Source organism: Gracilinanus agilis, chromosome 2 (genome assembly GCF_016433145.1).
Source record: "Gracilinanus agilis isolate LMUSP501 chromosome 2, AgileGrace, whole genome shotgun sequence".
NCBI lineage: Eukaryota > Metazoa > Chordata > Mammalia > Didelphimorphia > Didelphidae > Gracilinanus > Gracilinanus agilis.
In genome coordinates, this window is record NC_058131.1 from 72,238,494 (window position 1) to 72,251,836 (window position 13,343).

Genomic DNA, 13,343 nt, shown 5'->3' on the forward strand with positions numbered 1-13,343 from the left:
CATACGTATATATATATACATATATATATATATCTTTGGTTTCTTATTCTGAAAATTGCTTGTTCATATCATTGATGATTTATCAAACAAGAAATAAATCTTATTCTTTTAAATTTCACTTGGTTTCTTATACATTGGAGAGACAAGTCCTTTATCAGTAAAACTGGTTTTAAAAATGCTGATATTCCTTCATTGTCTATGGTACTTTTTAGAAAAATTTAGTTAGCCTCATTATCTCTTAAGTATTTGCTTTCTCTGAGATTAAAATTGCTATCCCTTCCCTCTTCACTTTATCTGAAGCAAAATAGATTCTATTCTAGCTCTTCATTTTAACTCTGTGTGTGTCCTTTTGTCCAAAGTGTGTCTCCTATCACAATATATCGTTAGGTTTTGGCTTCCATTCCATTCTGCTATTCACTTCCATTCTATAGATGAGTTTATCATATTTACATTCTCAGTTATGACCACTCTGCATTTTCCTTCATCCCATTTTTCTCTGTTTATTCTTCTCTCTTTTTATCCTCTCCTCAAAAGTCTGTATTGCCTGTGATCATTGACTGTCCCCATCTATCCTCTCTTTTATCATCCCCCGTACCTCTTAATCCCTCTCCCTACTATCTATCATGAAATAGATTCTATAAACAAATGATTGTGTGAATAATATTATGAGTATGCATATATTCTTCTTTCTTTAACAAATTCTGCTGAGGTGGAGGTCTGAAGTCAGGAAGATTCATCTTCCTAAATTCAAATCTGGGCTTATATACTTAAGCTATGTGATCCTACACAAGTCACTTAACCATGTTTACCTCAATTTCTTCATCTACAAAATGATTTAGAAAAGTAAATGGCAAATTATTTCAGTAACTTTGCTAAGAAAAACATAAATGAGGTCACAAGAAGTTTAGACATAACTGAAATGACTAAACATGAAGCTCTTCCTTGTGTCCCTCCTTTATATGAAAAAAAATGGCACTAAATTTTACTTCCCTTATCCCTCCATTCTCTTTCTCATCCCTACCTTCCTTTTCTGGAGATTACTTAACATAATCAACTCACACCTACGCCCTCTGTCTATGTATTCTATTCTACTTAGCCTAATAATGAAAAAAAGTTAGGATTTATATATATCATAATCCCATGAAGGAATGTAAATAGTTTAGATCCATTGAGTCCCTTATGTTTACTGTTTCACGTTTACCTTTTTATGCTTCTCTTGAATCTTCTGTTTGAATTTGAAATTCTCTATTCAATTCTATTCATTTCAATAGGAATGCTTGGAAGTTTTATATTTCATCAAATATCAATTTTTTCTCCCTGAAAGGGCATATAATATTTTCCTGGGTACAGAATTCTTGTTTGAAATCCTGGCTCCTTTTCTTCCAGATTTCTCCTTTAATGTGAAAACTACTAATTTTTCTATAGCATTCCTGAGAATTTTCATTTTAGTGATTAGAGAATTGCAAATTAAAACAACTCTACACATCCATTAGATTGACTAATAAGATAGAAAAGAAAAATGATATATTTTATAGTCGATGCAGGAAAATTGAAACACTAACACACTGTTGGTAGAGTTGTGGAGTTGTGATCTAATCCAACAATTCTGGAAAACAATTAGGAACTGTGCTCAAAGGACTCCAAAACTATGCATACTCTTTGATTCATGAATACTATCACTAAGTCTATATGCCAAAGAGATTTTTGAAACAGTAAAAGGACATATTTATACAAAATATTTATTGTAACTCTTTTTGTGGTAACAAAGAATTGGAAATTGAGAGGTTGTCCATCAACTGGGGAATGGCTGAACAAGTTTTAGTATATGATATTTACAGAATACTATTATGCTATAAAAATGACAAAAAAGATGATTTCAGAAAAAATCTGGACTTATGAAAACTGATACAATGTGAAATGAGGGGGAACCAGAAAAACGTTGTCTACAATGACAGCAATATTTTTGATGAACAACTCTGTATGACCCAATTATTCTTAGCAATACAATGATTTAAGCCAATCACAAACTCATGATGAATAATGTCATCTGCTTTCCAAGAATGAATTCATGGAGTCTGAATGCAGACTGAAACATACTATGATTCATTTTCTTTCTACATTTTATTTTCATTTGAGATCTCTTGCACAAAATAACTAATATGGAAAAATGTTTAATATGATTTCACATGTGAAATCTTTATCATATTGCTAATTGTCTCAAGGAGGGGGAGAAGTGGGAATAAGGAAGAGATGGAGGGTAAGAAGAAGAGATTTAGTCTCAAATTCAAAACTAATAAATGAATGGCTAATATGTTTTATGTTATTGGGGGGAAATAAGATAATATTTGCCAAAAAAGGATTATTATTTTAGGATCTTTTCAGGTTTTTATTAGTGGATTATTTCAATTTCTATCTCAATCTTTGGATGTCTAGGCTGTTGTTGTTCTTTTAAATCATAGATTTCAGGTAGTCCAATAATTCTTAAGTTATCTCACTTCAATCTACTTTTCAGGTCAGTTATTTTTTTCTAATCAAATATTTCACATTAACTTCTCTTTTTCCATTATTTTTCTTTGTTTCATTATTTCTTGAAATCTCATGGAGTCATTAGCTTCCATTTATGAATTTAACTTTTAAGGAATTATTTTCTTTAGTGACCTTTTGTAACTTTTATTCCGTTTGACCAATTCTTTTTTTTTAATTTTTCTTTTTAAAAAAATTACATACTATTTTATTTTTCTCCATTATATGTAAAAAACATTCATTTTAAAATGTATTTTGATTTCCAATTTCTCTCTCCCTCCATTCTACTCTCTCTCTCTCTCTCTTTCTCTCTCTCTCTCACGTTTTCCATCCCTTCTCACTCCCTGAGACTTACAGTAAAAATTCTGACATAAAGTTTGTGGAAGAAGGAGGAAGAGAAGGAGAAGGAGAAGGAGAAGGAGAAGGAGAAGGAGAAGGAGAAGGAGAAGGAGGAGGAGGAGGAGAGNAAAAGAAGGAGGAGGAGGAGGAGGAGGAGAACGAGAAGAAGAATGAGAACAAGAACAAGAAGAAAGAAGATAGTATGTGTTGTCTGTCTTCAGATTTTGCCTGTTCTTTCTCTGAAGAAAGATCATGTTTTTCATCATGGAATTAACGAGAATAATTGAGTCATTCACAGTTGTTTATTAAAACAATATTGCTGTTACTGTTTCAGTGTTATTATAGTTCTACTCTCTTCACTATTGATAGTTTCATGTTGTCTTTCCAGGTTTTTCTGAAAGGCTCTTGTTCATAATTTCTTATAGCATAATCGAATTCTGTTAAATCATGCACTGCAACTTTTCCATTCCTCAATTAGTGTTTAATGCCTCAATTTACAATTCTTTACTGCCACAAAAAAAGCTACAAGAAATATTTTGTAGAAATAATTATTTTCCCCTTTTTATTGAACAAAGAGTTTTTCTTTGAACTTTTGTACCATTTTTACCATTTGACAATTTCTGTTTTTAAAATATCTTCCTCAGTATTTTTTGTTCTTTTTTACAAAGTTCTTAATTATCTTTTCTTACTTTTCTTGCATCACTGCTATTTTCCCAATAAGGGCTGCCCACCATCCACTTGCTCTCTGTCTCTGTCTCTATCTCTGTCTCTGTCTCTGTCTCTCCCCACTTCCACCCCTCCACACACTTCTGTTGTTCTTCAAAACATCTTGCTGGGCTTGGGTGCATTTAGCATCTTTCTTTAGGGATTTGTTTGTTATTATTTTCACATTTTTATCTTCTGTCTCTGTCTCGTTCTTCCCTGTCATATAGTGGCCTATTTATTTTTCCACTTGTTCATTTTCCCAGGCTATTGCTTTTTGTTCAAGTTCTAATTTACGTTCAAGTTTAGTTCTGAACACCTAAGGTTGGGCAGTTACTATGCGAAACTTCAGGCTGTTTTGATGCTATTGTTTTCAGGGCTAATTCTAGGGCTATGCAAAATTCTGAAGCTTTTAAGGCTAGTATTATCCTGGGAGAGCTGTGGTCACTTCTCTCCTAGTCTGCCCTCTGGTCTTTGTCCAATATAGGCTCCTATTTCTATGCAGAATAAAGAATTAATGCTATTCTTGGCTCTAGAACTATCAGATGCTGGAAAATCATCTCCTTCTAACCTTTTGTTGACTCTATGACTCCAAAATTTGATTTGAGGTACTATTTTGAAATTGTTTGGAGGGGAATGTGGCACAGTTCAGCTTAATCCTGGCCTGTATCCTGTATAAACTGTATAAACTGTATAAGTATAAACTGCTTTCTTATGTGAAGGCATTAATTATTAATTATTTAAAATCTCTAAGGTGAGCTGTGCTTAGTGAATAAAGTACTGGGATTTTTATAAGGCAGACATGGGGTCAAATTCTGTTTCTGTTTATCAGATGTGGAGCCTTGGGAAAATTATGTAACTTCTGATCTTTCTAGAAATTTCTAGAACTTATTTGCTAAATTGTAGGACTGAAATCTACCTCTTTAGATGGATTTTCATGCTGTCAGATTGCAAATCTGTCCTTTATTTTGTGTAAGAGTCTTGGTACATAACCCAGTCTATGACATAGCTTTGGGACATACATACATCTCTAAACGAGGCACGAACACTTAGACCCTTTCACGTGTTTTTACAGCACCTTGGAGGGATTTACCAAAATATTAAAGAAATTCATGTGAATGGCCCACAGAGTAAGTTGTTCCCTCTGATTTGAGATTGGCCTTGTATTACATGTTAGGAAACGTCGTATAAATTATGGGAAAGTACAAATTATGCAAATGTGAATATTGGATTGCAGCAAATGCCAGAAGCCCTTAAAATTTGCTTTTTAAAGAATCTTGTCAACCTCAGTGGACATTTTCCAGTAGTGCAAGGGTTGCTGTGAGTACATTAATATTTAACATCATCAAAGAAGTCCATTTTCTCCATGTATAATTTGCAGAGGCAGCATGGTATAATAGATTATGGGGTCAGCCTAGGAGTCAGGAAAATGTGTGTTCACATTGCATCTGAGACACATTTTCCAGGTGGCCATGGATGGTTCCTTTTACCATTAAATACTCCAAGTAGTTCTCTAAAATAATGGTCCTTAGGTGATGAATAATTATTAGTCCTTGAATCAAAAAAAATGCTTACTAGTGGTAAGACTCTGGACATAGAAATGAATCTTTTTTAAACTTTAGTTTCCTCATCTGTTAAATGGGAAAAAATAATAGTACTTCCTTCACAGAATTATGAGAATCAAATGAGATTATATTTGTAAAGTATCAAATACATATTATTAGTAATAGTAGTATAAATTGAAGATCATTTGTAGAATTCCCTCAGCATGGACAAGCTTATCCTCCAACTTTGCAGGTTAAATTAAAGGTTTTAAAAGTCATTATTTAATCAGTTTACTATGTGACTGCATTGTAATAGATGAGGGTAATACAAGCAAAGGGAAAATAGTTCTTGACCTCAAAGAGCTCACTTGAGAAGAGGGAGTGGAAGATGGCATGTAAGCAAATATTTATATGCATGCATACATACAATTATTGGGAGGTAATTTCATAGAGAATATATTAAAAGATGTCAGAGCAGATGAACCCAGAAATAGCCCTTGGAAAAAATAGAGACATGAGTTGAGTCTTGAAAGAAGGGAGAGGAAAGAGACACAATTGAGAAAGAACAGTATTCCAAAAATGGTGAGAGCAAGTGAAGAGGTAGATGCTATTGTGGAATTTTGTATGGGATCATCATCAAGAAATCACGTTTCAATGGATCATAGAAAATGTCTAAGGGAATAAAATTTAAGATCAAGAGCAGAAGAGAGGCTAAAATTCTTGAGGAAAAACTTTAAATATGAAGTGATATTTTATAATTGATCCTGCAGTAATTAGGAGCCACTGACATTTATTGAGAGTTAGGGTGGAAAGAGTCAATGGCAACAATACCAAAGCTTAGAACAACAATAATAGATGATATTTATGTAACTCTTCAGATTTTTAAGCACTTTACCTATCTAATCAGATCTGATCCTTGAAAACACTGAGCAAGGTATGACAGGTTTGATGATCTCTTTGTTATAGATAGGAAATTGGGTCACCAAAAGAAGAAGAACATGGTTGTAAAGATAATTTTCAGAGCTGAGACACCATTTGTACCAGACTCCACCAATGACATTCAGAGTGCTTTCCATTGCAATACACAGGATTCCTTGTTTATCATTTTAGGATGTCATTTTATCACTTTGTTCATCATTCTAGGAAAGGAGAAAGACTAAGACTTCTTTTTGTTTTGGTAAGGAATGTTGGCTTGCAATCTCTTCTTCGGTGCTGGATGCTGAGCTCTCTTCTGTAGTTATTAACACAAGGGTTATTAGGCACGACCATGTGTGAAATTTTTACAAGCAACTAGGGGCTTCTCCAAACAGTTGAGCTAGGCTTTAAGCTGAATTTTAAATGGACTACTTTTTTTTCCCTTTTAGTTCATTCTGTTGTATAATCTAATAATATTATGACATTCTTACTTCTGATCTTACTAAAAGGACTGTGTTTATAAGTGAATTTATAAATTCCTATGACTCAGCCCACAAAATCTGTCATGAATTAGAACTTGAAAAATGATTAAAAATATACCTGCCTCTCTTAATGCTGTGGAAGGGGCAATTAAAACTGATCATGTCATGTCCCTTCCTTGCTTATTTATAAATTTATATAGCCTCATACTGTTAAGGAAATGCTAAAATTTCATTGAATTGGTGATGAGGAGGCCATATAAATAAATACACAATCAGTTTCTTCATCTGCAAAGCAGACTACTGATATTATAGAGTTGTTGCCAGGTTCAATAATTATTTCAAGAATCCATAGTTTTATCAGATGGATAAATTTATCAGTGGTCAACTATATGCCAATAATACTGACAACATTAAGTGAGAAGTGCTATTCTTTCTAATCCTCTAGAAATGTCCTCCTTTAACTTTATCTAAGAGAGGACTAGGAGATAAACTGTAGGATTTCCTGGTAAACTTTCCAACTTGAGAAGAACCAGCAGAATTAATACTGAGCCAAATTTGCATGTGAGAGATCTGGAGCACTTCTTCAACATGCTGAGAATTTGGAATAAATCATTGCTAGAGAATTATTCTTAAAAATAAGAATAGTGCTAATTATAAGAACTCATATGTATACTATATTTAAGCTTACAAAGTGTTTTCCTCAAAACAATCCCATGAGGGAAACAGTATATGTTTAATGTCATTTTAAAGATCTGAGAAGTAAGGCTAAACATGATAAAACATGGGATGTACATATATGATAGGGTTTAATAAAACACTTTGCAAACTATAAACCATGATGCAAATGTAAACCATTATTTTTTCCTCCTTTCTTCGTATCTCTAGTGATTAGAAAAATGTTTTGTATATTTATTGTTGGGTTATTTCAATCATGTCCAACTCTTTGGGACCTCATTTGGTATTTTCTTGGCAAAGGTGCTGGACTGGTTGGTTTTCCATTTCCTTCGCCAGTTCATTTTATAGAGGAGGAAATTGAGGCAAATGCGGTTAACTGACTAGCCTGGCATCATAGAGTTAGTAAGTGTCTAAGACCAGACTTGAACTCAGGTAGATGAATCTTCTTGAGTCCAAGCCTGGTATTCTATTCACTATGCCATCTGACTGCCCACTGTCTAGCACATAGCTGGCACATAGTAGGTATGCTTAATAAATAAATAAAAATAATAAAAATAAAAAATAAAGTAGCTAAGCTTAATAAATGCTTGCTGACTTGTTGGCTTATTTTTAGCCTTACTAGCTCCTTTCCTTGCTGTCTAATGAAACAATCCAGTTCTGGATCCATAAGCATTTTTTACTGTTGGTCAGACCAGAACCAGACACACTAGCATGCATTCTCTAGCCTTCTTCACTCTATGCTTACTCCCTGATTTTCCTCTCCCACTTATTCTTTCCCCACTCTCTTCAATCCCCACCTCACCTCTAAATCTGGATACAGTTTTCAAATCTGCTAAATGTCTGGAAAGTTTCTGGTAGTAGATTGCCCTTGGTTTTCAGTCACTAGCCATGAGAATTCAGACAAAATGTTTCCCTTTGACAAACTCCTAGAAATAGGAACTGCCTTAATTTTTGTAATTTTATCCCCAGTTCCTGGCAGAGTGCCTAGCACAGAGTATGCATTGAATGAATGGGTTTTCATTGATTCCTCTAATAAGTATAAATAATAATTATTAAAATATAAATAATAGCTAATTATAATTAATAAAATCTCATCATATAAAAGGCAGTATTAGGAAAGGGAAAGACAGATAGAATGGAATTATTTAGAGGAACAATAGTTAATAACATTTCTTAATACAATGTTGTGAACGTAGAATTAATAAATAAGTCCTCTAATTCCATCCTTATGTCCCTTTGGCATCTGGGAAATTGTCTGCTCTGTATATGTATGTGTTCTCATATACATATGCCCATGTATATCTATATTTATATATATGTAACTGTGTTTATATATGTAAATATGTACATATATATGTGTGTACTTTTGTGTGTATGTTACTCTTTTTAAGATATCAGCAATGTAGGAAAAAAATGATTCCAAAGTTGGCTGGCAGTTGTATTAATGATGCATGAGGCAGGAAAGAATAGCTGATCCTCCACACCTATCTTTGCTCTGCAGTAGTCACCCTCAGTGCCATACTAATGTGTGCTTTGTCAGGAAAATATATACATCTGTTGCCTGGTCCTCCCCAGGAACAGTGCCTGTCCTAACAAGTTGCCATTCTTTTGAGAAAAGTCTCTCTTCTTCCCTTCTCTGGAAGACAAGTAATTTAAACTGAAATTATTCATAATTCATCCCATCGTGTTTAGGAATTGCTGAGCGCACTGTGAATGCATTTCTTTATGGACCTGAGTATCTAAGGGGGAAAAAAAAAACCCTTTATAAACTTCCATATAACTTCTCAGTGGGATTGCGTAAACTTCTTCTGCAAATGCTGTTGCAAATCAGTGTCTGAGCTATCTTAATGGCTAAGCTGTCAACAAATTGGAAAATTTAATTCCTCAGTTATATTTTCTTATGAAGAAGTGCATTAATAAGCAACTACCTGAAAATAAGATCTCAGAAAAATTCATCCAATGATCGTGTGCTGATTAAGAGGCAACAGTGTGATATGGTGTCCCAAAAACTTAAATCATCTCAGGTTTCATTAATATAAGGAAGGAAAGAAAGAAAGTAGGAAGGAAGGGACAAAGGAAAGAAAAGAGGGAAGAAGCAAGGACACAAAGAAGAAGGACGTAGGGCAAGAGAGGAGGAAAGAAAGAAGAGAGGAGGGAAGGAAGAAATGAGGAAAGGAGAGAGAAAAGAAGGAAAAGAGAGAAGGAAAGGAAATGTATGTATTAAGTGCACACCCTGTGCCAGGCATGTTGCTAAGCACTTTACAAGTATTACCTTATTTAATCCTCACAAAGACACATCCATCCACCATCATTTATTACGTACCTATTATGTATAAGGCACTATTCTCTGGATGCAAAGATAAAATAAAAGTTTATGACTTCCAATGACTTGCATGTTATTTTAAGGACAAAACTTAAAAAAGTTATATAAATATATATATTCAAAAATGCACAACATCTATAGCTTGATAATTTGAAATAAAAAGAGGGAACTTGCAACTGGGATGTCAGGGAGAAAACATCCAATGAGAGCTGTTATATGATCAGAGCCTTTTAAAAAGCTAAGGTTTCTTTAAGGTTGAGGTATGGAGGTAGTGAAGTCTTGTCTGTGTTGAGAGGATTGTGGATGGTAATAGAATGCTGATTTCAGGGAACAATAAAGTAATCTAGTTTGGTTCCAGGGTAGGATATGTGAAGGAGAACAATGTGACTCAAATCTAGAAAGATGGTCTACAACCAGCATGAGAAGGATTTTAAATGAAAAATTGAAGAGTCCTTTTTATTTTAACCTAGAAAAAAGAGAACCACCAAGGGTCCTTGAACAGAGTAACATCAGATTCCATCTTCAGTTGCAGATGGTACTATGAAAAGTTTAAAAATGTTCAGGTGTGGACTACAAGCATGGTGATATGGTTGTAGTCTAAAACCTACAAGAATCAAGTCAAGAGATGGGGGATATTTAATTACAGGGGAGGGCAAGATATCCATCATCAATGTTTTTAAAAATCGTCTTGTAAAAGGGAAATTAGACTGGCTGTGTTTGGTGCTACAGTGTAGAACTGGAAGCCATTGGTAGAAGCTATAAAGAAGTCGATTTCAGATGGCTATAAGGCAAAATCTTCTAACATTTTTCTAAATATGTAATAGACTGACTTTGGAAGTTGTGAGTTCTTTATCTCTAGAGTTCTTCAAATAATGACTGGATTTCTACTTGATGGGGATCTAACAGAAGAAGTCTCTGTGTTCCATTAAACATTTAACAAAATGATCATTTTCTCAGATTCACCGAAACCTTTGTCACTAGAGCATTTAACTTGCCATCACAAAATTTCTTGTGAATCTGCGTAAGCATAAATAGATTGCAAACAGGTGCCCCACCAGGCTATAAGGCTGAATTGGTTACTATTTTAGAAAGCTATCAATGCCTACATCCTAAAATCTTTTATTGGTGGATGGGGAATCATTTATTGATATGCCCTTACCCCCAATGACCCAGGCAGAAAAATTATAATATATTCTGGGTGAAGGGAGGGGAAGGCATTCTCTGACAAATAGAAGTTCTTTGGTAAGGCACCTTTTTTTCAGGACTGCAATCAATAATCATGAAGCCCATCCTACTTTGGCGTTGCATGTACTATGCTACAATCATTAGCAATTGCTAAGAAATACTATATAAGCTGTCCAATAAACTTGATGGATTGTCTAATTAACTCTTCATCAGCATCCGTTTTTAGAGATGCTACCTACTGAACCTGATGGCACTTTATGACCTTCATGTTGAGTATACAGCTAATTACTCCTTGGACAATAATTATTAAGTTTCTTAAGTCTCAGTCAGTCATTTCGTCTTATAAATGATTAGGCCACTGAGCCTCTCAATTCATTTGGCTTCATAACTATGGTTCTCAGAGGATTACTTAAAGCCTGCTACAGTATGTACAGTTCATATAAACATATTTAAGTAGATTACAAAGATGTCCATTTTGTAGGTTTTCCATTGATCGGCACACTGACCTTGAGAGACAGTTCAACATTAATGCAGAAGATGGGAGGATAACATTGGCAACACCCCTGGACCGAGAGACGAGTATGTGGCACAACATAACGATCATAGCTACTGAAATTAGTAAGTGTTTGGGTTTGTCCATTCTTTTTATTCGATTTTACCTCATTTCTGATATTGATCAAATCAAATCAGTCCCCTAAATAAGGTTTCTCAGGGGAGAAAGAAAATCAGGGGTTACATGATGCTTATATGGAAGGGAAAGAGATCATAGAGCCACAAAATTTTCTAAGGAATGATTTAATGAAGGGTTTTTCCTTTCAAAAATATCTCTTGATAATTGGTGCCTAGCCTCTTGTTTTTATTTTGTCCAATAACTTACAAAGGGAATGACTTTTCATAAGGAATTTTTCATAGGAAAGTTTCACAAGAAATTTTCATAATTAGAATTCTACAACTAGGTTGTCCAGAGATTGAAAATGAGGGAAACATAGGATTTCCTTCTATTATAGGAGGAAATGCATGTCCCCCACCCATCACTATTCTAGGATATGTCATATATTTTCAGAAAGAGAAAATTCTTCTATCAGCCAGAGAGCTCTGCTAAAGCAGTGAATCAAGCTTCCTACAGAATAAGGTGATACTTGACACAAACGTTAATTCCTGGCTGGAAAAGGGCAAACAAGTCTCAGCACAAATCTGTAGATAAGGATGTAAATGTAGAATTAGCCATGCATGATCTAAGCCATTTAAAGGAAAGAGCACAGAGATCAGTAACTAAAGGCAAGAGAAATCCTAATGTGCATTTATAATGGCTTGCAAATAGGTTTGACTTGTTTTGATTACTGCTGCCATTATATAATATCCACTTTCCAAAATCTCAGAGAAGGTCTAGGGAAATAATTTTAGGAAACTACCTTATATTTGGATCGAGTGATTATTTAAAATCCCCTCTAAGCAACAAAGAAACCTAGAAAAAGAAAGAAAACAAAGAGAATGGAAGGTATACTCTAAGAAGAATGAGTTAAAATTGCTTGAAAAGTGCCATTTCATTAGACAAAAGGTTTAGACAAATGAAATTAAACTAAAAAAAATAGATGTTAGGAAAGTTCATCTGTTATCTCATAATGAGAATGGAGAAGCTGTTCCTCATCCTCTTGTGTCAAATTCACTTAACAGAGGCTAAGATGGTTGTACTGTAGGCATTCCCCAAGTACTTAAGCAGTAATAGATCTAGTCTGCCATCACAGTAAATGTGTAAATCTCATTACTGCAACTGGGAGTTAGATGCACATGTGTTAACAGTAGATTAGGCTTCTAAAGTTGTTACATCCCTAATGGAGCTGCTAAGGAGGTAACCCACTTTTCCTAAGCCCCCAATGCACGCCTTACATTACTCCTACTGTTAGTCAGTTGCTCTATTTTAATTACCATTGACTTAATATGAATAAAATGATGAGGATTTGAATATCATAATTCAGCTACTTACAAACATCTTCTCTTAGATGTGAAGATAATAGGACTAGGAAACATTAACCAGGACCTTACGAAGCCACGTTCATTTTTGAAAAAGTGAAGTTGGTTAAATAAGCAATTATTCTTTTAAAACTCCTTTTATTAGGCACTTTATATATGTAAGTCACTGTGCTAGGCAATGGGGGAAATACAAGATGAATTACAAAATCCCTGTCCTCATGAAGTTTGCATTATAGAAGGGGACATAAGTCATAAGTCCATGAAAATATAATTAATGTAATAAATAGATGTCATAAGCAATTAGCAATACAGCATTTCAGGAAAAGAAATTATTTTTAGTTGAAGCAATGAGGGAAAATGTGGGATTTTAGTGGAGTATGAAAAACTGGGTTTTTGAATCATTTGTTCAAAAGTTTCTGGCTTATTGCGTAAGTCCTTAAAATACCTATCAATAAACCTTAAGCACCTTCTATGTTCCAAGAACTGTGCCTTAAGCATCAAAGATGGAAAAACAGACAAAAAAACCCCAGTTCCTACTCCCAAGAAACTTAAAATCTAATGGAAGAGATAATGTGACCATTGCTGGGTTTGTACCCCAAAGAGATCATAGATAAACAGACTTGTACGAAAATATTTATAGCTGCGCTTTTTGTAGTGGCAAAAAACTGGAAAATGAGGGGATGT

General features: G+C 34.3%; 1 protein-coding gene across 7 annotated transcripts in view; it reads left to right on the forward strand.

Moving 5' to 3' along the window:
• CDH8 (cadherin 8) overlaps positions 1 to 13,343 on the forward strand; it is a 488,877-nt gene that overhangs the window by 297,595 nt on the left and 177,939 nt on the right. For 3 of the 7 annotated variants that reach the window (XM_044663244.1, XM_044663243.1, XM_044663245.1), the window contains one exon: positions 11,207 to 11,310. In XM_044663244.1, coding sequence (XP_044519179.1) covers positions 11,207 to 11,310 — 104 coding nt within the window. Of the gene's footprint in view, positions 1 to 11,169; positions 11,311 to 13,343 lie in introns of all 7 variants that reach the window. The other 4 variants (XM_044663239.1, XM_044663240.1, XM_044663241.1 and 1 more) reach the window with 3 other exon arrangements.